Source organism: Sylvia atricapilla, chromosome 7 (assembly GCF_009819655.1).
Source record: "Sylvia atricapilla isolate bSylAtr1 chromosome 7, bSylAtr1.pri, whole genome shotgun sequence".
Lineage (NCBI taxonomy): Eukaryota > Metazoa > Chordata > Aves > Passeriformes > Sylviidae > Sylvia > Sylvia atricapilla.
Window position 1 is genome coordinate 20,396,193 of NC_089146.1, and position 23,508 is coordinate 20,419,700.

Consider the following 23,508-nt stretch of genomic DNA (forward strand, 5'->3'; position numbering starts at 1 on the left):
GAAAACAATATAAATAGTGGATTACGGACTTGCAGTCCACCCTGACATTTAATTCATAATGTACTGCAAGTCTTTAAGCTAAGACTAAAACCAGTATTAAGTATTCTATACAGTAACCACATTCCAAAGCACAACAAGAAGTACAGAGCAATCCAAGTAATCAAAAACTACTCTCATAGTATAGGAAAAGCACCTCAGCACCATCTTTTGGGAAGTGCCTATTCCTTTCCCTAATTCACTGTTACTATATTGAATCAAAGCTATCAAGTTTACAAACACTACTAGGAATCTTGCCAGTGTGACCAATAGAAGTAAAATTATAGGACTCTTAAATAAGTGGATGCCACGTTCAGGCACCAGCCCCCTTATGTCCTAAGAGCTGCATAGTGGGAGCTTGACTTAACTTGTCAGAAAAAAAAAAGCCTGACGGGTGTGTCTGATCAATTATAAGGTTACACATGAGAAAGTATTTGAACAAAGCAGAAATTATTTTCTAAGGTAAGTAATGCACACTCCAAACAAGAATTAAAACAAAATGACATTATTCAGAGTACTATTGTAGAACATGTGGGTGTTAGATACAGAGGCCTTGTGAGAAAATTCCTACAATACTAAACCTAGAGAGTCTGGTAGAAGACTATCTTGAAAACTTACCATATGCTTTGTTACATTCTGCTTTAAGACAGCTTAATTCTTTGGTTTTACACAGAATTCTTTGTACACTCCAAGAAAGAAAATAACATTGCTTCAAATCACGGGAATTGGATCTTAGGCCTCTCAAAGTTTCTTTGCTGAGTCATGTCATCTGACTAGTCACACAAGAATACATGTCAGCTTCTAGCTTGTCATGGAGATGATTAGAGATTTTATTTGAAGGAGCTGAAGCTAACGTGCTTAAGCTATTGAACAAAAATGTCATATATGCTCTTTATGTGCGCTTTGTTCTCCATATTAAATCATATGCATCACAGATCTTTAAGGACAAAATTACTGATGCACAGCACATGTGCTCCTTTAACCACCACAGTTTACCCGAGCAAAGTATTATCAAATATAGGAGTTATTAAGACTATAGAAAGGAAATTAGCATGCTCTATTTTCTCTGCTATTTAGTTGTCATCTCTCTGGCTTTTTTTCCTCATAATGATTTCATCTTGTTGAAAATTTTGGGTCCACATGCTGATGATGCCCTCCAGCAATTGGAGTAAGTTCCTGAAGATAGGTGGATTTTTTTTACTCTTGCAGGCCCTACATTTTTTGTCCGGCAATACTTCACAAAATTAATGACTGCCTCCAATTTTTTATCACTACTACTTCCTACGGGTTTTGGTTTAAGATGTATGTTTCTCTGTGTGGCTTGTTCCCCATTTCCAAAGCATATTTCTGCTGGGCACTGCTTGGTTTCAGCTTGATATCTAGCAACTAAACTTTCAGTACTGTCATTTTGCATCCTTTAATTAGTTCGGCCTCTTCCCATATTTTCACTAGAACCTCAGTATGCTCTTTATCTGATTCGTCACTCTTTACAGCAGATTACCCTCCCTGAGGAGAACAGCGAGGCCTTGCCAACAACACCGGTATTGAAAAGCAACCAAAAATTAGCAGCTATGACATCGGACCTGGTTTTCGTTACTCATCCCACCAAGAAAGCTTTTCTGGTGCCGTCGGCGTAAAGAGGCATTGGATAAACTCTTAGTCTCACAAACTCAAGTCAGAGAAGCGCTTACTTTGTGGAATGTTTCCAGCGAAGGGGCCGTCCAGAGGAGGGACCGCCGCCTCACAGCCCCCGCCCGCCCGTGCGAGCCCTGGGCGCTCCTCCCGCACCTGACCGCGGTCCAGCAGGTCCCTGCACACCGCCCTTCCTTCCTCGGAGCGCTCCGGGCCCGCCTGAGGGGAGCCCGTGCGGGGCGCGGGCCGGGCGGCACCGGCGCCCCACAGCCCAGCGGCGCCGCGAGGGACACGGCGCGCCAGCCCCGGGCCCGCCGGCCATGGAGCCGCCGGCGGCCGCCGCTCGCCAGGTACCGGGCGGACACTGGGCGAGGTGTGGGGCTCTGCGCGGCTCGGAGAGCCCGCCGACACCCGCCGGACTTCTCTCTGAGCTCCGCGGCCCGTGGGGCAGGGATGGCTGTGAGGGGCAGGGATGGCTGTGAAGGGCAGGGATGGCTGTGAGGGGCAGGGATGGATGTGAGGGGCAGGAATGGTTGTGAGGGGCAGGGATGGTTGTGAGGGGCAGGGATGGCTGTGAGGGGCAGGGATGGATGTGAGGGGCAGGAATGGTTGTGAGGGGCACCGCGGCCGGTTGCGGCGGCTCAGGGCGACCGGCCGCTGGAACGTCCCCCCTCCGCGGTGGGGCGGGCGGCGGCGATGGCCTTTCCATCTCTGTTCAGTCGCCCCCGAATTCGTGTGAGGAAGAAGGAGTCATAGGTACCACGCCGGGGGAGAAATGCGGTCTCGGGGGCCTCACCCTTGTGAGGCAGGGGAAGGGCGGCTGCTGGGCACGGCTGAAATTCGGTGTCGCGTGAGGAGCAGAGCGTCAGCGCCCCGTCTGCAGCCGTGCCCCACCATCCGCTGCTGCCGCTGCCGTGGCTGTGGCCTTGGCTGGCCCGTCGCTCGTGGGGGGCCCCAGGAGCGCGCCCTGCGAGAGGCAGACACCTCCCGTTCAGCTCTCCCGCGCTGCACAGCTCTCTGGCCGGGCTCCCAGCTGGTATCCCTCCCTATCCCCGGGCCAGGGGCACCTTCGGGAGCGCTGCTCTTCACCCAGGAGCCGTTTTCGCCCGTGTCACAACTTTTTGTTGCCTTTTCTTTTTGCCCGTTTAAATATGTCGCTTCCAACTGAAGAAAGAGACCAGGGCTTAGCAATGCATATTGTGTTAATTTCTTGTAACAACTGAAGGGAGGAAACTGAACTGTTCTGTTCAGTGAAATTTCACCTATACTCTGCTGTTAGCAGGGAGCATTAAAATTTCATGAGAGAGTGACAGTGTTGCTTCTGTTGTTGAAACCAGTGGTGAAATAAAAATGTATCACAAGTCTACATAAAAATCAACTGTGGGAGAATATTACTTAAGAAACTACATGATATGAAGAAGATAGGAAAATAGTGGTTACCTTGCCTGTCATGACACAAAAGACTTGGAGACACCAAGTGAAAATACTGAATGGTGGATTCAGAACAAATTAAAATATCTGTCTCTTCTTCGGATGCATAATTAAGACATGGCATTGATTCACTGCCACATGATATTGTAAATGCTAGAACTTATACACACTTTCAAGAAAGGGAAAAATCAAGCAGCAGTCCATTAAGTGGTGTGATGCACCAACAACACAACCACTTTGGGAAATCCAAAATTCACAAACTGAGGAAAGCTGGGACAGGCAAGTTATTTGCTAACTAGCTATTTCCTGTGTTCTTATGCTTTTCCCTAGGCATCTTCCATGCTCATCACTCAGAAATGGGATACCATGCTATATTGGCCTTTGATCTGAGACAGAATTACCCTTCTTATGTTAGTGCTGCTTAAGGATTAAAGGTTCCACTTAAATGTGTAGCCCTACTGGAGGCAGGCAATCTTATGCCCATCAGTTTATATGTCTACCTACAGATAACTTCGATTTTTCAGTAATTTAATTTTTTTTCTCAGGAATATTAGTGACAAGCATCCGAGTTTGTACTACTTGCTCTGTATGTTAAATAGGCTTCTGCATCCATGAAATAGTGGTTTTACCTTCATTCTTAGTACACAGAACACAGGCAAACATTTGATTCATTAAGTTCTTGTTCCTCTCTTGAATTTCACAACTTCAGCTAAAATACGGTCTTTCAGATGAATAATTCTAAAACGTTCTTTGGCAGCACAGTGGCGACCTAAGGAGAGGATTACTGCATGGTTATTACAAAGTTCTTTTATGAAGATACAAACATTAATTTTTGAAGCTACTGGCTACATATTGTGCTTTGACCTTTGGTTCTTCCCCACAGACACTTTCTGGGACTAGCTGATTTTATAGTGTCATTAACTATTTGTAATTAACTAAACCATCGAATGGCACCGAAATATTTAAAATACTGGATAAAACCTTGGGTTAGAGATTGTTAAGATGTTGGCATACTTTATTAGTATGGCCTGAAATTAATTTAATTTCCTGATTCAGGAACGTTTTTTACTGACCAATATTATTAGCTGAAATATTTTCAAAAATACTTGATTCACATTTCTGCCTTTGAAACGTGACTAAGAATGTCCTTGTTTAGCAGCCTGCCTCTGAGTTTGTATATATTTCTGGCCTTCCACTTATAATTTTTCAGAGAATTACAGAAGATTATGGGTCAGACTTATACAGGAATTAGCTGCTTAATACCCCTTTGATTTCTCACTAAAAAAAAAAAAAAAAAAAAAAAAAAAAGGGATTTTTTCTTAATATCTCTATGAATCTGAATCTATGACAACTTGTTAAAATCTTTAATAGACTATGTGCAAAATCCTTGTTCTCACCTATTTTTTTCATATATAATGTTTTCCTTGTCTTCCTGAAATAGGTAGAAACAGATGACCAAACAGCCCTCCTTAGTAAGCCCAAGAATAAAGGAGGAAACAGTGATCTGGCATCAGCTGGGTTTAACATTATTAATTCAATCATAGGATCAGGCGTTATAGGTAAGTCTGCTTTTCTTCACTATCCTGTATGCAGCCTTGTTTATTCATGCATGACTATCTAGCTTGGAGAGTAACACTCAGTCCTTACTTTCTGCTGCTGTTTTTAAAGGTTTTTGTCTGTATTTATTTGCTTGCTTTGCTGACATGCAGAGGTGTCAGTTGGGACCACACCCCAGAGTCTCTTGGCCATAATGATCAGGGACGTTGGGTAGGTACTGACTGAACTTCATAGTTAAGTAACACTTTGTCTGGTGAAAATTATCTTTTTGAGGTTATTAAGCAATCTGGTCTGATTTGGGAGAATACTAGCATTTTTTAAAATCTGAATCTTTCTTTGCTTTGATTCTCACAAGTAAATATTTGGAAAGAGTCTTCTAGAATTTCTCCTTTTCTGCTTTGCAGGATTGCCATATTCGATGAAGGAAGCTGGTTTTCCTCTAGGAGTGCTGCTTTTGTTTGTGGTTGCCTGTATTACAGGTACTCTAAAGGCAGTTTCTGTTGTAAAGATAAAATTAGTCCTGCAATATTTTAGCTGATCTTGAGCTTAATGATACCTTAAACAAGTATATCTATGACAACAAAGATGACAAATTTTTTCCTTACCTCACTAATCCCTTGAGCAGATTACTAACAGTAGAGAATTACACTGCACAACACACGAAGCTGCTTTTTTGACTGCATTTATTTTCATAAAGCCTTAGTTTTCTAGTCGAGGTAACATTTGAAAGAATATTTGTATTTGTGTTCTCATAATCACCTGTTTGAGTCCACTGTTCTTATCCCAGCTAAGACACTGAGCCTTGAGTGGGTTATATATGACATTTTAAAAATAGCAGAATGGAAACCTTTGATTGTACTATGATTTTAAGTATTTTTCTTCCAATATGAGCCTATAGCTCCTGGGTTTGGTGGGTTGAAAGATTTTGCAAGGTTTCTCATCCCTGCTCTTCCTAGTCCCGCTGCATTTCCTCTTAGAGACTTTTTTTTTTTAAAGGAATGAAAAGGTGAAAAGTAATCAAACACAAGTTGGCTCATATTTTCTTTAACAGTAATTTTATATTTTAACAGATTACTCCATTATATTACTGATCAAAGGAGGAAATCTATCCAGTACCAAAACCTATCAAGAGCTGGTCAGAAAAACATATGGTCTTGTAGGTTATCTAATCCTTTCAACTCTCCAGTTTTTATATCCATTTATTGGTAAGATCACATAAAATATAAATGTTTAAGTTTTATAAGTAACAAACTTTTTCACATTACTTCATTGTTTTACTGATTGAATATTAAGAACTATACAAAGAATGTACTGTATATGATTCTTTTCTATTAAAAAAATAAATTTATGTTGTGGGTTCTGAATAATGAGGAGTAATGCAATGAATTGAAGGATCAGAATAATAGAAATGGACTAAAATGTAATAGCAGAGAAATTGGTGATCACACGTATAAAAATTAACAAAAGTAGCTAGAAAAATAGCAAAGGAGATTCTGTTCTAGGTTGAGTAGCAGAGCACTAAGTTGATGTATCTGAAACAAAAGGAAGGTACAAATTTAGGAGTATACTGAGTTAGTATTTTTTCAGAGATGCAATGTTACTGTAATTGGAGATGCCACTTTAGGTCTTTCTAGATTATGTGCTGTCATTGCTCTTCAAAAGCGTTAGTTCTACCTCAAACCCAATGAGGTACTAGCAAATCGGGCAGTGAAGACCCTTTTGAAGAAGAAATAGTAAATGAATAAAAAGGTATAATCTGGGCAGGAATTTATTGGACCGGAAGTTTGAAATAAAGTTATATTGTGAATCTGTCCCCTGCTGTAGCATTGTAATAAAATCAAATCTTAAATAATATTGATATTTTCACTCATGGGGCTGCAAGACATGATGACTTGAAATGTCAAGAGTCTGGACTTGGTGATCACACAATCACAGATCAAAATTCCTATTTTGGGTCTGGCTACAGGTACCTAACATTTTCAAGGGCATCAAGTTACTGTTACTGCAGGCAAGAGTGTTGCACATTTAATTATACACCTCTGTAAATCAACTACTCCATTGCTGATACAAAAAAAATTGTGCAGGTCTCAGTCCATGACATAGAACTGTGGTTATGCTCTTTTATGTGTGTGAATTAATTTATATAAGTAGTGTTAATGACTCCAGCAGAGTTGTTAGTTTCACAACATTGAATATTTATGTATAATTAAGGTCAATACCTAAATATATGGTGTCTAAATGCTGAAGACCACAAGAGTGTATAAATATATTTTGTGTGTATGTATACACACGTGCACAGTGTAGAGGTAGATAAGAGTGAAATATGAGTGTTAAGGCCACAGCACTTACTAATGGAGGGAGGAATTGAAGTCTGTATCTGGTTTCTTAATCTACTTTCTTCTTATTTTCTTCTGGTTTAAAGAGTTAGGCTAGCTTTTTGCATGAGCTGGAGCATCCTTTGTATTTCATTGCAAACCTGATTATTAGACTAACACAGGAGATTTACTAAATAGAAATGATTGTTTGAAAATAAACTGACAAAGAATTGCCATTTGAAACAGTTTTACAAAGCCTTTTTTATCCTCTTCTGAAGTAAGTTTGTATGGCCACTCAGCACAATGGCCGTGCTTATCAGGATGCATTATTGCTTTGGTTGTACCTGTTAGAAAAAGGAAAAGTTAATTTTTTTTTTTTTTTAAACCTGAAACTTACAAGTTGTTGCTGCTAGGCAGAATTTATATTCGAGGGATAGTGGCATATAATCCTGAATTCTACAAAATGTTTGTATTTGGTGTTAATCAAATGTTTTAGATATGACTTGTACTAACAAAAAACTTATTTTCTTTAAGCTATGATCAGTTACAACATAATAACAGGAGACACTTTAACTAAAGTTTTTCAGAGAATTCCTGGAGGTAAGATGCATATAAAATTTTTAAGAATGGGGGATTATGTATTGGATAAAAGCATAGCATAAGGTATTTGGAATTACCTGTAATTTAGCTTCTCAATTACTATTAAGTTTAGTTCAAATAAAGAACTTGAAGTATATGTCTATGAGTGGGGTTTTTTTAGTTTGGTTTTTTTTTCTTTAATAATCTTTTCCCAATTAAAAACTGTGAATCCTAGTCCTTGGCTATCAGTGACTCAGTGTCAGTGAAGAGACCACATGCTTCAGTGAAATACTAAGCAAATAGAAGTGAATCTTCCACAGCTGTGTATTTACAAGATTATTTGGGTTTGTAATTTTTTTAAATATATTTCCTATAATAATTTAAATAGCGAAACTGTAGTTCATCTAGTGAATAATTCTGGATAAGTTGCAAACAATAAAATGATTGTAATGCTTTTTAACTCATGCCCCCTTGTTTCCCTTCCTGTGCTCTGTGAAAACAGCAGCATCAGTGGAGCAATATGTGTATGTGTTTGATATCCACTTTAGCACAAAAGCAGCTAAATTAAAACATTCTTCACTGGGAAATTAAACTGAGAGAGAACATGTTTATAATGAAGTGGAAATGCGTATTTGTATGAACTGTTTCATTTCTACAGGAGAACTGTGATTTTCAGCAGTGAAACCTGAAAGGTGTGGATGTAGTTTTAATTGTCACACTCTGTTGTTCTGTGAATACCTGATCAAATTGATCGTGACAGAGAATATCTAATAATTTGTATATAATATGACTTTTGTAATAGGGGAAATCCCCAGCATGGCAAGTCCTATTACCCGTCTGGTAGAATAGCTGCCTGGAAAGAGGTGGGAAAGCATTATAATCTCCCAAAGAAAAGAGGGAACAGAACACTGAGTTTTCCATGTCAATTGCTGGTCACTTGCCATCCATAATTATTCATCAAGTATTCATTCAAGCCAATGATTTATGGGGCCCTCACTCAAACTTGGAGATATTTTATTTTGTCATTGACTTGAAAAACCCACCAGTTACGCAAACAAATCCCACTGATTGCATGCAATATTATACAAGCATTGTTGCCTTCACATGGTACTTGGCAAGTAGAAGCCTGCTGATGGCAAGAAAGGAGGTGCTCAAAAGAAACCTCAAAATTAACTTATTTTAGGCCATTTCTTAGAGAACAATGCTGTTCTAAACAGATACCCAGAGTATCAAAAACATTCTCAACTAAATGGCAGAAAGAAGTAGTAGAATTTTTTACTTGCAGTCTCCCAGCATTGGCCCAGACAAGATGAAAGACATTAATACCAATCTATACGCAGGAATCCAGACTTTGTAATTTTGATTTAATATATCCCAGATGTTATGCATTTGGTTTGAATTTGCAGAATTCTTGTGTTTATGCCCATGCTGTGCATGGCTTCCTCAGTGTTAGTTAATGCCTAGTTTTCAGTGTTACTTAGACTGAGTAAAGGGAATAAAGCTTGATCACCAACAGTTTTTTAACTTTCTAACTTTTCAAATGTAGCTAATCTTTTCCTCAAGTTAGTCTCTTAAAGAAATAAATTATTTTCTTTTTTGTTTTAGTTGGGCTGGATAACGTGCTTATCAACCGTCACTTCATAATTCTTCTTACCACCATCATCTTTACCTTACCTATATCTTTATATCGAGACATAGCAAAATTGGGAAAGGTAAATCATAGCAGTTGATTTTTGGTTTATTGTTCTGTATGCCATTGAAAATAAGTTGCCAGTCATAACTTCTTGCAAATAGTTAACAAATGCATTATGCTGCGCAAAGGACAATCTTTCAGCAGCTTACTGACTGAAGTCATGTTTTTACCTTTACAGATATCTCTTCTTTCTCTGATCCTAACCATTGTCATCCTGATTATTGTGATGGTGAGAACAGTGACCTTCAGTCCACAAGTGTGAGTATTCTTACACTGCCACAAAGTGAACTTTTGTTCATGTATAATCTGTTACTTCACTATTGCATTTCCTTGCACAGCTGTGGAACATGCTTGCTTTGGAACAGACAGGTTATTGAAAAATCTCTATCAACAGTAAATAAAATGAACAGCTAAATATACTTCATCCTTTGTAGTTTTTTTCTTCTATTGGTTATAACCAAATCTAGAGAAAAGTCTCAAACCCCCTAGAGATAAATCAGAAATTATGGATGACTAATAGCAGGTGGGTCCTAAATTGGCATGTTGAGATTCTGTCATTTGAGATTTTTTTCCATTATTGTCAGACTGCCTGTATTTAAAATCTTAAAATAGCTACTATCTTAGTAATATTTCTTTTCCTGGTAGGATAAATAAAATAATTTCATAATAAAAATGAAATACAAATGCTGAGATTTAAAAAAATAACACAATGGTAAAATCTTTGTCATTTGAGAAAACAACTATATACTAAGAAAAACTTACTGCACTCATACTTTGAAAGTAGTATTTAACATTGGACTTTGTAGTGTTCTAGACAATTTAGTACATATAAGTATGTGTTGTGACATTATTTTTATGATATATTGCAATAAAGTGTTATGGATTTCTTATTTTTCCTTAAAGGCTCAGAAGGGCTGTCTTACATTCTCATCTCTTAAATGTATAAATGTATTAATAAAGATGACAAATTCTGTTTCTGAATGTGCTTTTTTATTTATTAAAACAGGTTTGTATGGTACTTCTTGTTTCCCTAAGTAGATTCTTCCACCAGGATTGTTTTATCAGTGTTAGGCACAACTGTCCATTAGTTTTACTGCTGTGATACATGGGTTAATTGCAGGGTATTCAGGTTTAATGGTAGGAAGATGCCTAGAATAGCAGTTTCTTAAGTTGTACCAGATGATGTTGTCTATCATCCACAAAATCTCTCTCTCAGAACAGTGTGGAACTTCACTCCCCACCATATTTCTGGAACAGCATGTTTTTCACTCTCAGTGTCAAAGGGGTATTTTAAAGGTTAATCTCAAAACTCCCTGTTAAAAAAGGAAGACGCTATATATAATACTTACTGATAACCTTGTTACTATGGTAACGTTTCTTCTCCACAGTTGTGATGCACTGAAAAATATGGAATGCATAGCTTTAGTTTTTCTTACATTACATGCTGTTTGGTTTTAGAGTGATTCTAGAAGTTTTACTTCTTAATTCTTTAGATACTTGCATTGCCTTTACATTTCTTGCTTTCAAAAATGCATCTAGTAAGTTGATAAACAGAAGGTAATTTTTTTCCTCACCAACATTCTGTTAATGTCTATTTTTACTATCTTTACTATTTTTATTTTATGGTAAGGCATAGACATATACTTTAGTTGTTAAAATTCTCCTCTATTTTGTTAGTTGTATAGTGGTAGAACTTTTTTTCAATGAAAATAAGGAATACTCTTATATTTTAATATGGGTCTCATCATATTACAAGTGAAACAAGTGAATTAACACATTTACTGGGAATCCTTATTAAAATACAATAGAAGTCAGAGCTCCCCAAAAGATTTTTAAATATCATTATTGTGAAAGCACAGTCCTTGTATCTGTCATATAGGAAAAGAATTTTTACAGTCTTGGATAAAGGCTTAAATAAAGAATATTTAATCCCTACAGCTGTTATATGGCAGAACTGATTATGTGCCTCCCATTGATGGCAGGTGATTGCAAGAACAAACTAGACAATTCCATGGTTTCCCAATCTTTAACAAGCCTTTTCTTATGAATTCTTCCTAAATGTGTATGACTCCATTTCATATTTGGCTGCTTCTTGGCATAACCATAGTGGGTATGGACAGCAAACTGTTTATGATTTTTCAAGTGCTTGAAAAACACCTGTAAAAGAGCTGCAATTTGTTCCCCTTTGGGGATCCTTTTTATAGAGAAAACAAGCAAAGTTCCTTTAGGATTTCTCTTTTAATTTTCTGTGCTTTTAATAATGCTCAATGGTTGCCTTAAGTTTCTTGCAAATTTAACTGGAATTATGGTGCCTCAGCTCCCTGGGATATTCCCTCTGAGGAAAAGAGAAGAAAGATGGGTGTATCTTTAATGCAGTGTTGTAAGGTGCCTTTCAACTGTATCACTTGAGAATTGCCATGCCTCTGTTAATATGACCTAGTTTGATGTTAGCCTCTTTGGAAAATAGCATATGAATGTGCCTTGAGTTTGCAGTCTAGTGGAACTACCAAGCACAAGGTACTCTGCAGAGCTGTTTGCTGGTGAATTTTCCTTTCTTTGATACTCTTCTCATGAAGTTTGGGATTTTTTTTCATTGTTTGTTTGTTCTCCTTGCCTTGTTCTTTTGAAGTCTTTTTATCCTCTGCCTAACTGTACAGAATTGAATGCTGCTTTATCAGATGATTTCTCCATTTGCCAACATATTTATGCTTTTTCTTTTTTCATCCCATTCTCTAGTGTCATTGTGTCAATTACACATTTCATGCTTTCCATTAAAGGCACTTTTTGCTTCTTGTTCCATCATTCAAGTCATTGCTGAATACGTTCAAAAGCACTGGACTCAGGTCAGGTTCCACTGGAATCCCATTTCAATATCTTCCCACTTTGATAATTACTTTCTGAGTAGTAATGAGTTTTCATTTGCCTTTAGATTTTTCAAAGTGAATGCTTCTTCCCTTTGAGAGGGACAAGATCATTATGTGGAAATGATAAAACTTTTTTGCTTAAATGCAATCCATGCTCTAGTTGAACATTAAATCTTACTCGGACAACAAAGGAATAGAGGATATTTTCTGCAATAATCTGAAACTTTCTGCAGTGTTTTAGGCCATCAGAGAAACAAGAAGATTATTACTATTTTAAACAGAAATTATAAGGTTCTGATTGTTGCTTCATTTTATTTGCTTTGAGTTTGGGGCAGGCTGTCCAAGGACATTTTAGGAATGTTAGTGTTACTTTCTCATGAGAAAAACAAAATTTATTTAAGATAAATTAAACCAAGTATTACTTGGTTTAATTTATTTCCTCTTATGACAAATTTAAAACTGAGGTACTTCTTTTTTCCAGTTTTGGTTTTGATAACTGTCATCCATATGGTTATTGTTAACTGAATAACGTAATAAACCTGCAGATAGAATCTAGTGTTCTGGATTATTAAGGATATATTCTCAATATTTTAAGATGTTGGATAAAAATATATTTTGACCTGATTTTTCTTTCCATCTGCTTATGGCTGGGTATTTACTTACTGTGATCAGAAAAAACAGGTAAGAACTCGAACTGTAAAGTGCAGCATGTTAATATTGCATGGAATAACTTCATGCTTCAAACCTGAAACTAACATTCCTACCTGTAAAAAGAAATATTTTATGTAGCTTACAAAGAGGGGTCATTTTAATTTAATTTGGTGTTCTTTAGCAAGAATGTTATGATGCCAGTGTCTCCATAATACATAAGTGTCTATGAAAAACTTCAAGAGCATCTGCTACACATAAAGAGGATGTGAGAATTACTCAACTGGCAGCTGATCACAGGGATAAAACACCAAGGGCTCAGGAAAAAAACTTAAAAGTAAAAAAGTTGATTCTTTTCTTCATATAAAAAAATCCAGTAGTAAGCAAAGGTAAACTTTAATGTGTGATGAAATAAAAAATCCCAGCTAAGCTACTTTATATTTACAGAACTGTTAAGTAATTCATTACAGAAGAAAGAAGAGTAGAAGTAGCTGTATCTAAAGTTGGGCTGGCATAACAACTTTGCCTTGTTTTTTTGTTTTTTTCACAAGATGACTTTAATTAATATAAAATCCAGGCTCTACTCAGAATGAGCCCTACTCACCTTCTTTCCATTATATTGATTAAAGTTATATTCAGCATCTATGGACTTTTCAGTATCTTTAAACTTTTAAAGTTCAAAAATACCTAGAAAGATATTTTTCATTAGAATAGAATTAAATAGAAATGTTACAATTAATTTCCTAAATGTTTAAATCATTGAATTAAACCCAAAGGAATCTGTGAGATGATAATTGGATTATATTGTTAACTGCTGGATTGCACCTAAACTTTGCAGTTTGACCCTGATCTTCAATCCAAAAGAGTGGAAGTCTTTTGTTCATTACAACATGTAGCTCCCCTGTCAAAAATATGACTTTGTTTCTCTCTAGAAACCACCTTTCTTTTTTCAAGTCAGTGTTTCATAGCCACAAGCTGGTTGACATCAGGGATACTTATTTCTCTTGCCTTCATTAAAGATGTTTTACTCCTCATGCGCTCTTGTGCTGCAGCACTTCTATATAAATGACAGAAAAGATTTTTGTATAGCATCGATCTTAAGATGGGGACTGTGACGCTGCAAGTGTTTTACAAGAAGTAAAAGACAGGCCATCTTAGACTGCCAGATTTGCCCAACTCTTACTCGTGGTCTGGATGCTCACCATGTTAGGATGTCATATCCTTTGCCTGGTTCATTTGCTCTTCTCAATTTCCCTATTCTTATGTAGATAAACATGTATATTCTCAAAACTTTTTAGAATTCATTAATATGTTTTTTATGGTATATTTTCACGTGCATATACTGAAGACTGAGTAAGGTCTTATTTTCTTACCCTGTAGGTCTTCTTCATTGCTAGGCCTCACTACCTTCATTCTGTCTTGCTTTTGTCTTAGTTTCAGCTAAGACTTTTCCTGTATGGGAACTCCCTTAGACTGTCTTTTTACTTATTCTTTTACTACTTTTGTTCCAAGAACTACAGGTAAATGAAATCTTGGGTTTCACTTTGTGTTTCAGCTTCTACTATATATGATAGACAGTACAGCTGTCAGCAAGTGCATTTAGTTTAAAAATTTATGTCTTCTCTTGCCTTTCATTGTTTCATCTAACTAATACTTCAGCATTAGTTAGTTGAAACAATGAAAGGTAAGAGAAAAAAGAACTTCCTGTTCATGTAGGCATAGCCTTTGCTTTTATACACTGAGTGAGAAGTAGAGAGCTAGCTGGTTTTGTCATTTACGGATTTTCACAGCTAATGCTGTTCTTGTATAAGCAGCAGTTAAAATCTTCCCCTAATAACTCCTAACAAGAATGTAGGTCAGAACAAAGGTCCCTTCAAAAAACAAACCAAAACAAAACAAAAATAATTTTGAACAGTAGCAGCAGGATTGAAAAACCGCAACAAGATAACAAGTTATCCTGTATTCTTGTGATATTCTTACAGTCTGTATACATCTGCCTACAGAGATGCATATATTTATATCAATATGTGTATGTTTACTTTGACAGATGATGTTTCCATTAGCTGCCCTTTGACTTGTGAGTGATTTTATGTGATTGTTCACTGTATGGCTCTTGCATAACTAACTCTTACTGTTTTCTGACACAGCTTTCTCTTTCTGAGAAGTCTTTATATGAAGTCTTACTTTATATGGACACTTTCATGTCACCTGCACCCTTTCCCAGGTGCTTTTCATATGTCTGTGTTCTGCAGACAGAACTTGGGGGTAGCTTCTTATTTATGTGGTCACAGCTCTAGAACTGTTGACTCTCAGTTCCAGACACTCAGAAATGAAATTTCTGGCTGTGTGCTTTCACTGCATGAGATCCCTCTATTCCCACGATATGAAAATGTTTTTCAAAGCACATGCAGCAGTATATGAGTTACTGAAGAAAATAGCGTATCTGTACCAGCATACACTGTAGGACATTACAAGCTGCTGGTAGTGTTCAAATCAGGGATCTGAAATTCTTCCTCTATTCTGCAACTAAAATGGAAGGAATTTATTTTCTTAGCCTGCTAAATAAGCAGGATTTTGTTCTTTTGGATTTTTTTCCCCCAAATAATACTCCTAATCTGATTTGTCATTCATTGGTAAAGCAAAGCAATATCTTGGTCTTTTGCATATTGCTAGTGCATAAGCTAACACTGTGCAAGGGGGAACCAACTCCTGAGATTTTTTTTTAATTAATTTGACACTTTATTAAAAATGTTTCAAGTGAAATTAATGTGCTTTCTGAATTCCCTTTTTAAATCTGTATTTGTGGGAGCTCATAATACAGCATTGCTCAGGATGTACCATTTTCACAGACTAAATGTGTTTCAGGCAAAAGCATTGTTTATTTCTGTGCATTTAAAAATGTTTTGTTTTGTAAGGTATTGGAAAATCTAACTTAATTATTACACTAGGAAAGAGTCAAAGAAAACTGATAAATTCTGCTATAAAAGTAAGATATAAAGCAAATTTTCACTTGGTATGTTTATTATCAAAGCTGACCTCTGGTGGTTACAGAATGGAACAAATTTAGTGTCAGCTTCCTTTTTACTCTTTTATTTTGAAACATAACTGCAGTTTTTTCAATCAGATGTGAATGTTTTCCTGAAAAATGTTACATTCAAAATTATTAATGTTCATTTTCCAGACACATCTCTAGGTGTAGTGATATGAAATCAGTGGCACTATAATATTAAGGCAGCTTATATAAGGAACAACAGCAGCTATAGAGGGTCAGAGCTCAGATTTCTCAAGACAAATACCAGATAGCTCTATTTCATCCATAGTACTTTACATCTTCTTGCTGAGTCTGAGGATATTTTAGGAGAGGCACGTTCAGCTGCATGAGGCTCGAAGCAGTATGTTACAGCAGTTCAAGACAATATACTGTACCTGAAGACAAAAAAAAGGGAACTTGATTTTATGTTCAGATTCTGTTATCTTCAAAATTAAGCTTGGCAACCACAGCATAAGAGCTGAAAAGGTGCTCTAAGTCTGAACTGAATGCATGAGATACTTTAAAATCTGGGTTTTAGTAATATGAAAAAAGAAAGATTGGCTATTTGAACTCAAGAAATCGTAAGATATGAGTTCTGAAAGAGGGAACTGCAACTTTTAAAAATACTATTATTATTACTTTTATTTTAATCTGTTTATTTTTAGGGGCTGGAGGTGTAATTTAAACAATTTGAAAGCAATAAAACCTGGCATAGCATATGCCACTGCAGCTGTCAAAACCAGCAAGAGGGAGAGATCACCAAAGAGAAGGAGAGAGAAAGCTGTCACTGTTACCTTCACAGAACTGGCCTGTGTGCCATACTGCTTCCTAGGGCAGTAGAAAAAGAGCATCTTAAGGCCTCAGGTGGCAGCAGCTTTCCTTCTAAATAAAAACAGAGCAATCAAGATTAGCAGTAGCCAACTTTCAAAGAGCAGGCTTCTCTGCATTGTTTTTCATTGTCTGTGCTTTAATATTACAAATTCAATATTTAACTAGCTTGTGAATTTAATTTGATGGTTTTAGCAAATTGTATATCTGGAAAAGGATGTTTTGTGTACTTCCCCATTTTTTTCATTTTGGCTCTTTATTCCAAGATGAAGTTCATGCAGTAAATGGCTTTTACCAAAGTTTGCTGATGGTTCTCCTCTAAGCATTGCAATTATCACAAGTCCAAATCTGTGAGCGTATCTTAGAGGAGGAGGTGTGGGGAATATTACATTCTTGCCTGCCTGTTAAAGTCTCCCTGTACTCTCTTAAAATTTCTTTTATGTTTTGGGAAGTAGCAGAATCTCTTTACTATGAGGAACTATGAAGAGGTGTAAAGAAAGGAAAACTCTCTCATTTAATTTGTAGCCTAGTAAAATGGTATCTCTAGACTGCATGGATTACATGTTTAAATTCAAAGGTAGAAATTGCCTCTAAATAGTCAGATGACATTTTCAGTTGAGATAACCTTACCTTCTGTTACCTAGCTTTTACCTTCTGATTTGCTGTTTCTTGGTATATGCTAACTTGAAGAGTTTATTTACAAAACTGCAACAGGCTGACATTTTTGACTGTAAACACTGGTTACAGAAATACTTGAATCAAAACAAGGGAGATGAAAAAGGTAGGGCCCTGGTTTCAGTTTGTTGATAAACACTGGGGCTATTTCAGAGGGTTCTGGAGATCTGTCTAGCAGCAGTTCTGTATTACAGCATATTACTTGAATAATTTTTAATAACTGATAATTGAAAAGAGGGTAATCTATCTAAATGTCTATTTTAGACCCAAATCAGAAAATGCATGGATATTTGCAAAATCAAATGCAGTACAAGCCATTGGGGTGATGTCATTTGGTAAGTGTTTTTTACTTTTTTTTTTTTTTCTCAATAGTAAGATCAATTGTAAGAAACTCTTTTGAACCAAGATTTCTTTTTTCTTTAATATTCATGTTAAGCTGATGTAGAAAAAAAAGAAAATTACTGAATGATCCATATGAGTGTAATTGTTATTGTGTAAGATATTAACCTCATCCATTGTCCATTTGGCCCTAGAGGCTTGCCATTGTAGCAGGAGACAGTGTACACGTGAGTCCAGCTCACCTGTGCAGGTCATTCTAAAGCCCCTGCAACAGTGGGTTCATCTCACTGATAAACTGAGAGGGCTGGGATCGTTCTGCATTCCCTTGGGTAACCTCTAACAGAAAAGTCCTCATTCTGAAATCTGTTCCTGCCTGCAGGATCTGGTGTATTTTTTCTTGTTAATGTGGTGATAATCTGAGGCCTCCCAATGCTGCCTGAAATGGATGCCATATGAAGCCCGAAAGTAGCAAATGGCTCTGTAGATTTAAAAAAACTTTCTCAAATCTGCTGCTGAGTTCTTAAGTACAAGAAGAGCAGGAAGAGGAAATAGCTGTGGAATGGAGATTTGGAGGGTGGGAAATGGCATAGCATTTAAGGATAATGTAATCAGAATCATCTGGGGATGAATGTAAACCTTCATCAAATCAACTAAGCAAGCAAAGGTTCAAGCCATTTATCTTTGCCACTCATTGCAAGATTAATGTTTGTATTTAGTAATGAGTGGATTCAAACCATGATGTGTCTCTATGCATTTATGCATGAATTCATACATTTGCTTTAACTCATGTGTTTCAGCATTTGTCTGCCATCATAACAGCTTTTTAATATATGGGTCTCTGGAAGAACCCACATTAAAGAATTGGTCTCAAGTCACACATATGTCTGTGGCCCTTGCTCTTATCATCAGTGTAGTGTTCGCTGCCTGTGGATATATGACTTTTACAGGATACACGGAAGGTAAACTGCTTGATCCTTCAATTTTGATGCTTGCTATAATCCTTACATTTGGCTTTTCTGTCTGATTTTTTCTGTAAATATCTTGGTGACTGTAAAAATGCAGAAATCATAGTATATTTGGGCAGAAATAGGACATTCCTCATAGTTACCCAACAACCAAAACAGCATCCAAAAATGTCAGCTACCTGCTAATAGAGGTCAGATTCTTAAGCATAAGCCTCATCAGTGGAAATCCCCTTTGAATATTTCCATCATTACAACACTTTGAGGACTACATAACTATGATTTATCCACATAGTCCAGCTGCAGAGAGCAGTAAGAACAAAAATTTCCTACAGGGTATCTGCTATATATCTGGGTATATTTTCTTACCTTTTTTCCTGCCTGTATTAATACAGCATCCTAGAGTTAGAGATGTTTCCTGTGTTTGCAACAGCTGTTCTGGTGTTACTAATCCTAGTGTCCCCTCTGTTGGGTATATGAATACACATAAATGTATATAGTCAGTGTTGCATCATGCTATTTAACATAATTTTGTTGAAGTGAAAAAGGTGTGTTCATAGGAACAAGGTGTAAATTTGTTTAAGTGCATTACTTTCTTCAGGAAAAACACACATTTATAAGCAAGCATATTTTCTGTTACCTAATAGTGACAGTCCGGATTTTGGGGAGAGGCTTCCAAGTTTTTCCTTTTCTGGTGAGCAGCAGCATTTAGTTGAGAACAGAGAAACTGTAGGATGGGGACAGCCCTTTTTTCCAGCCTCCAGTGCTTACTCCAGCAGAGTAAGTCTATCTTAGATGTACTGTAGGTAGGCAGAATGCAGGCTGGCTGAGAACTTTCAGGTACAGAAAGCTCTGCCTGCAGCTCCTGCTCAGTTTATGACTCTTGTGTTAGCAGGTTCCATCTCACCTTCTGTCTCCCTGTCAAAATCTTTTGGCTGTTTAAAGTACACCTTATTGCTTCTTCAATGCCATTGTGATCCCTAAGGTAGTAAATCATGAGACAGTATCATAATCACATAAAAGAGAACTGATAGATCATCTAGTCACTGTCTTGCACTGTCTCTTGTGCCTCAGAGATCATTACTACAGACTCTTTGTGGTAAGCACCAAGCAAGATTATTTGAATTTTATAGTGATGCTTTTGTTTTTAGATAAAAGAAGGTTTGCTATGTAATAATCCATATGTTTATAATGGGCTTTTAGGATCAGAATACTTGAAATTCTTCTCTTCAGCTTGTTAGCTGTAACTAGATACTATCAGAGAAATGCAGTTCTCCACAGGTATATCTCACCCTTTTTTATGTAATTGTTGCTCTAGGAGTTTTTAGGGAAAATTTGTCTTTTTACGCATAGGCTTTCTTTCTGGATCTGTCACGTATTTATTTAATCAGACACTGGCATCTCATACAAAATCTGTGTTACAGGGAAGATAACAGATGACAAACACTGATATGTATATTTTTCAATAAGTTTTGAAGCTAAATGCTACTTGAGGTAAATATACTGCTACCAGTAGGATAAGCTGAAAGTTGCTCCTGGACATAACTTGAGACTGAAACTAGTTTCTGGTTACATGTCAGAAGAGGGGATCAGAAAATCTCAGTTACTCCAGCAACTCCACTAACCTGCACTTCCAAGTTGCAAATATAGGTAAATGATGTGAAGTTCAAGCTAATTGGTGTTTTGCTATACCTCAGGAGATATATTTGAAAACTACTGTAGAGATGACAATCTTGCTACATTTGGAAGGTTTTGTTATGGAGTTACTGTAATTCTGACCTTCCCCCTTGAGTGTTTTGTGACCAGAGAGGTAAGAATTTATGAAATTTTCTCTTTAACACTGTTGTTATATATTAATAATATTCTCATGTTAGAAGATATTGTAGCTGAAGTCTATGGTTGATCTGTGATTAATAACAGCATATTTTATCCTGGTGCATGCAATAAGTTGTACTGTTTAGACACTGGCCATATAATATTGTTTTACATTTATTACAATATTCTTTAACATTATATTAATAATTACTTAATAATATCAGGACTGCTTAAAATTCCAAGTTTGGCATAAATGACACTGTTATTACTGTGTTGAGAATAGCCAAAAGTATGTACTTCTCATTCTGAATAGTTTCACTTTTTAGAAGTATCTCCATCTAGGAAATACATTAATTCAATAAATAAATGTAAATGGATTTATTCTGTTTATGGGCAGATAAGAAAAGACTAAATCCTAAAATCTTACAGTTATAACTACGTTAATTTGGCAAGTGTTCTGCAATTTCAGTAATTATTGTTATGAGTTATTTTTGGAAGCAGATGAAGATGTTTTCTTGAAGCAAGGTAACTAAAATTCAGCCAGTTTATTCTCACCCATTCCTTTGGTTTCCTAAGGTTAGAAGGTTTGAAGTAAGCTTTTTGTTAACATAAGAAATATCAAGGTTTAAAATTGTGGTTCTGTTTCAGGTGATTGCCAATGTGTTTTTCCATGGGAACCTCTCAACAGTTTTCCATGTCTTTGTGACAGTAGTTATCATTGCTGTGGCAACTGGTGTATCATTAGTGTATGATTGCCTTGGAATAGTTTTAGAGCTGAATGTAAGTGAACCTGTACATGCTTTTATTTAATGAATTGCTTAGTAATAAATCAGAACTTTGTAAAATCCACAGCTCTACTGAAAATCTTATGTTACTTGACATAGTAGTAGTGTTAGAAGAAGGAGTTACTGCTTCAAAACCAGATAACTAAAGGTGAAAGGAAATTCAAGAAGTAAAATTCATATGATTGGGAGAGATTTAGAAGAGTTTTGTAGATAAGGCAAGCGGCTATGACTTACCAAATGTGTTTAAGCCACAGCAGAAATCACTAAAATACTCATCCAAACTGTATAGTGGTACTGAATTTAGCATTTCTTTCTCTAGTCCCTGCTTCTGAGGAAGTTGGCAAATTACTAAACACTGGGGCAGATTCTAGTGACTGCCTTGTGCCAAAGGGGCAAAAAACAAAGAGGGGGGTAGAAAGAAAGAACCAGTAGTAGTTAGACCACAGAGATAGTCACTGAAAATATGCAATTCCCATCAAAAGCAAGCATTCCATCAGTGCAGTGGTTTTTTTCCCTAAGCAATTAGTCCATAGTCAAGCTGATAGCTTTTTTCAGTTACAAATAGAAGTTGATAGCCAGGTATTTGCATAGGTAGCTCCTATCTTGTGAGGTTTTTTTTCCTTTTTCTTTTAAGAGAGATTTTGACAATATAGCTGTAGGTATTTATTTGATGTAATAATTGTGCTCAGAAAGATTGTTCAGTGTTGATATCCAGTAGGGAAAAATGAATACACAGAGTATTTACATGTAAAAGAAAGGTGATCTGTCTTTTCAGCTGGCTTTCTGTCCATCAGAAGAGCTGTCTTTTGGCTCTTCACCACAGATGGCATTTGATACTGTTTCTCTGACCCTGCTTACTCTTTTCCCTGCTTTCTGGCTTTAGAACAAAACATAAGCCATTGTGTTTGCCTGGTGGTAATTCCCCAGGGAAAACTATTTGGAGTCATATATGGGCCACAGAGTTTGTTACCCTTTTACTGGGATGCTGGTATGAGTTACTTCACAGACCTAAATCTTAATTTTCATGGAGAAGATACTTCGTGCTTGTACGTATTTCTGATGTCTGTATACTGATCATTGTTAACAGGTTCTCCTGTACAAATATTGGAACTTTTGTACAAATGATGATGTAGTTATTACTTATGCTGGATTACTATCTCTCCATAAACATAGTATTTGTTAAGTATGTAACAAATAAACATTCAAAATTTCTACATAGAATTGCTGCTCCCTTTGGGCATGTAACTCATATGCTAATCTGCAATTGCTTTACTGTAAAAAGAATTTTTTAAGTACTTTTTGTTTGTCCCTTTCTAATAGACTATTTTAAAGAGGAGGTGAATTTTTAGTGAGAGGAAAGAATCTACTCTGTCAAAAGGAGCTTTGTTTTCATAGGGAAGTCAACCTAAATCAGGTTATAAATGTCAAAAGTGATCAGAATCCTTTGAACTGCTTTCACTTTTTTAAAAAAAATATTCCTTTTAAAGGCAGTGTTATAGCTAAACTCCTCCATGGAATTATCTTAAATATTTTAATTCTGTTCAAGTATTGAAGAACTGTGTTTGGTCTTCTACTCTATCTTTTAGGCTGATAAACTTTGGGTAATAAGATTTAATACTTCTTGCAATGTTAAAATATTATTTTGTCTCGGCAAAGCAAAAGCATTTAAATAAATCTGAATCATCTGAAATAGTTTAACAGATATTCTTGCATATTATTTGGGACTTTGAAAAAAAGGGCTTTCCATATAGCAACATGGGAAAAGGCCTTCATCTTCTGTTTTTACTGATATATCAGTGTAATCACAACTGTTTAAAAATTAGGGTTTTGTTCTTCTCATCTAAATAAACATGCTTATAAGTTTTTTTCTATTGCTCTTTCTCACACATAGGGAGTCCTGAGTGCTACCCCACTTGTTTTTATCATCCCATCAGCGTGTTATCTAAGGCTGTCCAAGGAGCGGTGGAGCCATTCAGATAACCTCATATCCTGCCTGATTCTTGTTCTCGGTGTGCTAGTGATGGCAGTTGGGTTTGTCATGACTGTCTTGCATCCCCAGGAATGTAGCCACGGAAAAGAAATGTTCTACTGCTCCCCTAGTAATGTTTCTTTACAGAACAGCACACTTCCACCATAGATAGCACATCAACCTCTGGACTAGATCAGGCACATGTCATAGTGAACCATATGTGCCAGTTTAAAGGACATATTTTGAGATGCACTAAAAATTTTAAACTGTATAACTGTATTTACATACTTGATTTTATGCTGCCATCATCTTTCAGGTAAGACTTCAGTTTTAACTGTTGAAACAGAAA

General features: G+C 36.6%; 1 protein-coding gene across 1 annotated transcript; it reads left to right on the top strand.

The window, feature by feature from the left end:
* Positions 1-4,577: 4,577 nt before the first annotated feature.
* SLC38A11 (solute carrier family 38 member 11) lies at positions 4,578-23,508 on the top strand. Its single transcript, XM_066323323.1, has 11 exons — positions 4,578-4,658; positions 5,061-5,135; positions 5,727-5,861; positions 7,506-7,571; positions 9,156-9,262; positions 9,422-9,501; positions 17,554-17,624; positions 18,426-18,587; positions 20,288-20,400; positions 21,054-21,185; positions 23,082-23,508. The coding sequence occupies exons 2-11, from the start codon at positions 5,075-5,077 to the stop codon at positions 23,325-23,327; spliced, it is 1,173 nt and encodes a 390-aa protein (XP_066179420.1). The 5' UTR covers positions 4,578-4,658; positions 5,061-5,074; the 3' UTR covers positions 23,328-23,508.

Coding starts and splice junctions, on each gene's coding strand:
- SLC38A11 (XM_066323323.1), top strand. CDS start 5,075: ATGAAGGAAGCTGGTTTTCCTCTAGGAGTGCTGCTTTTGTTTGTGGTT. Junction 17,625..18,425: donor CATTGGGGTGATGTCATTTG/GTAAGTGTTTTT, acceptor CATGTGTTTCAG/CATTTGTCTGCCATCATAAC. Junction 21,186..23,081: donor GAATAGTTTTAGAGCTGAAT/GTAAGTGAACCT, acceptor TCTCACACATAG/GGAGTCCTGAGTGCTACCCC.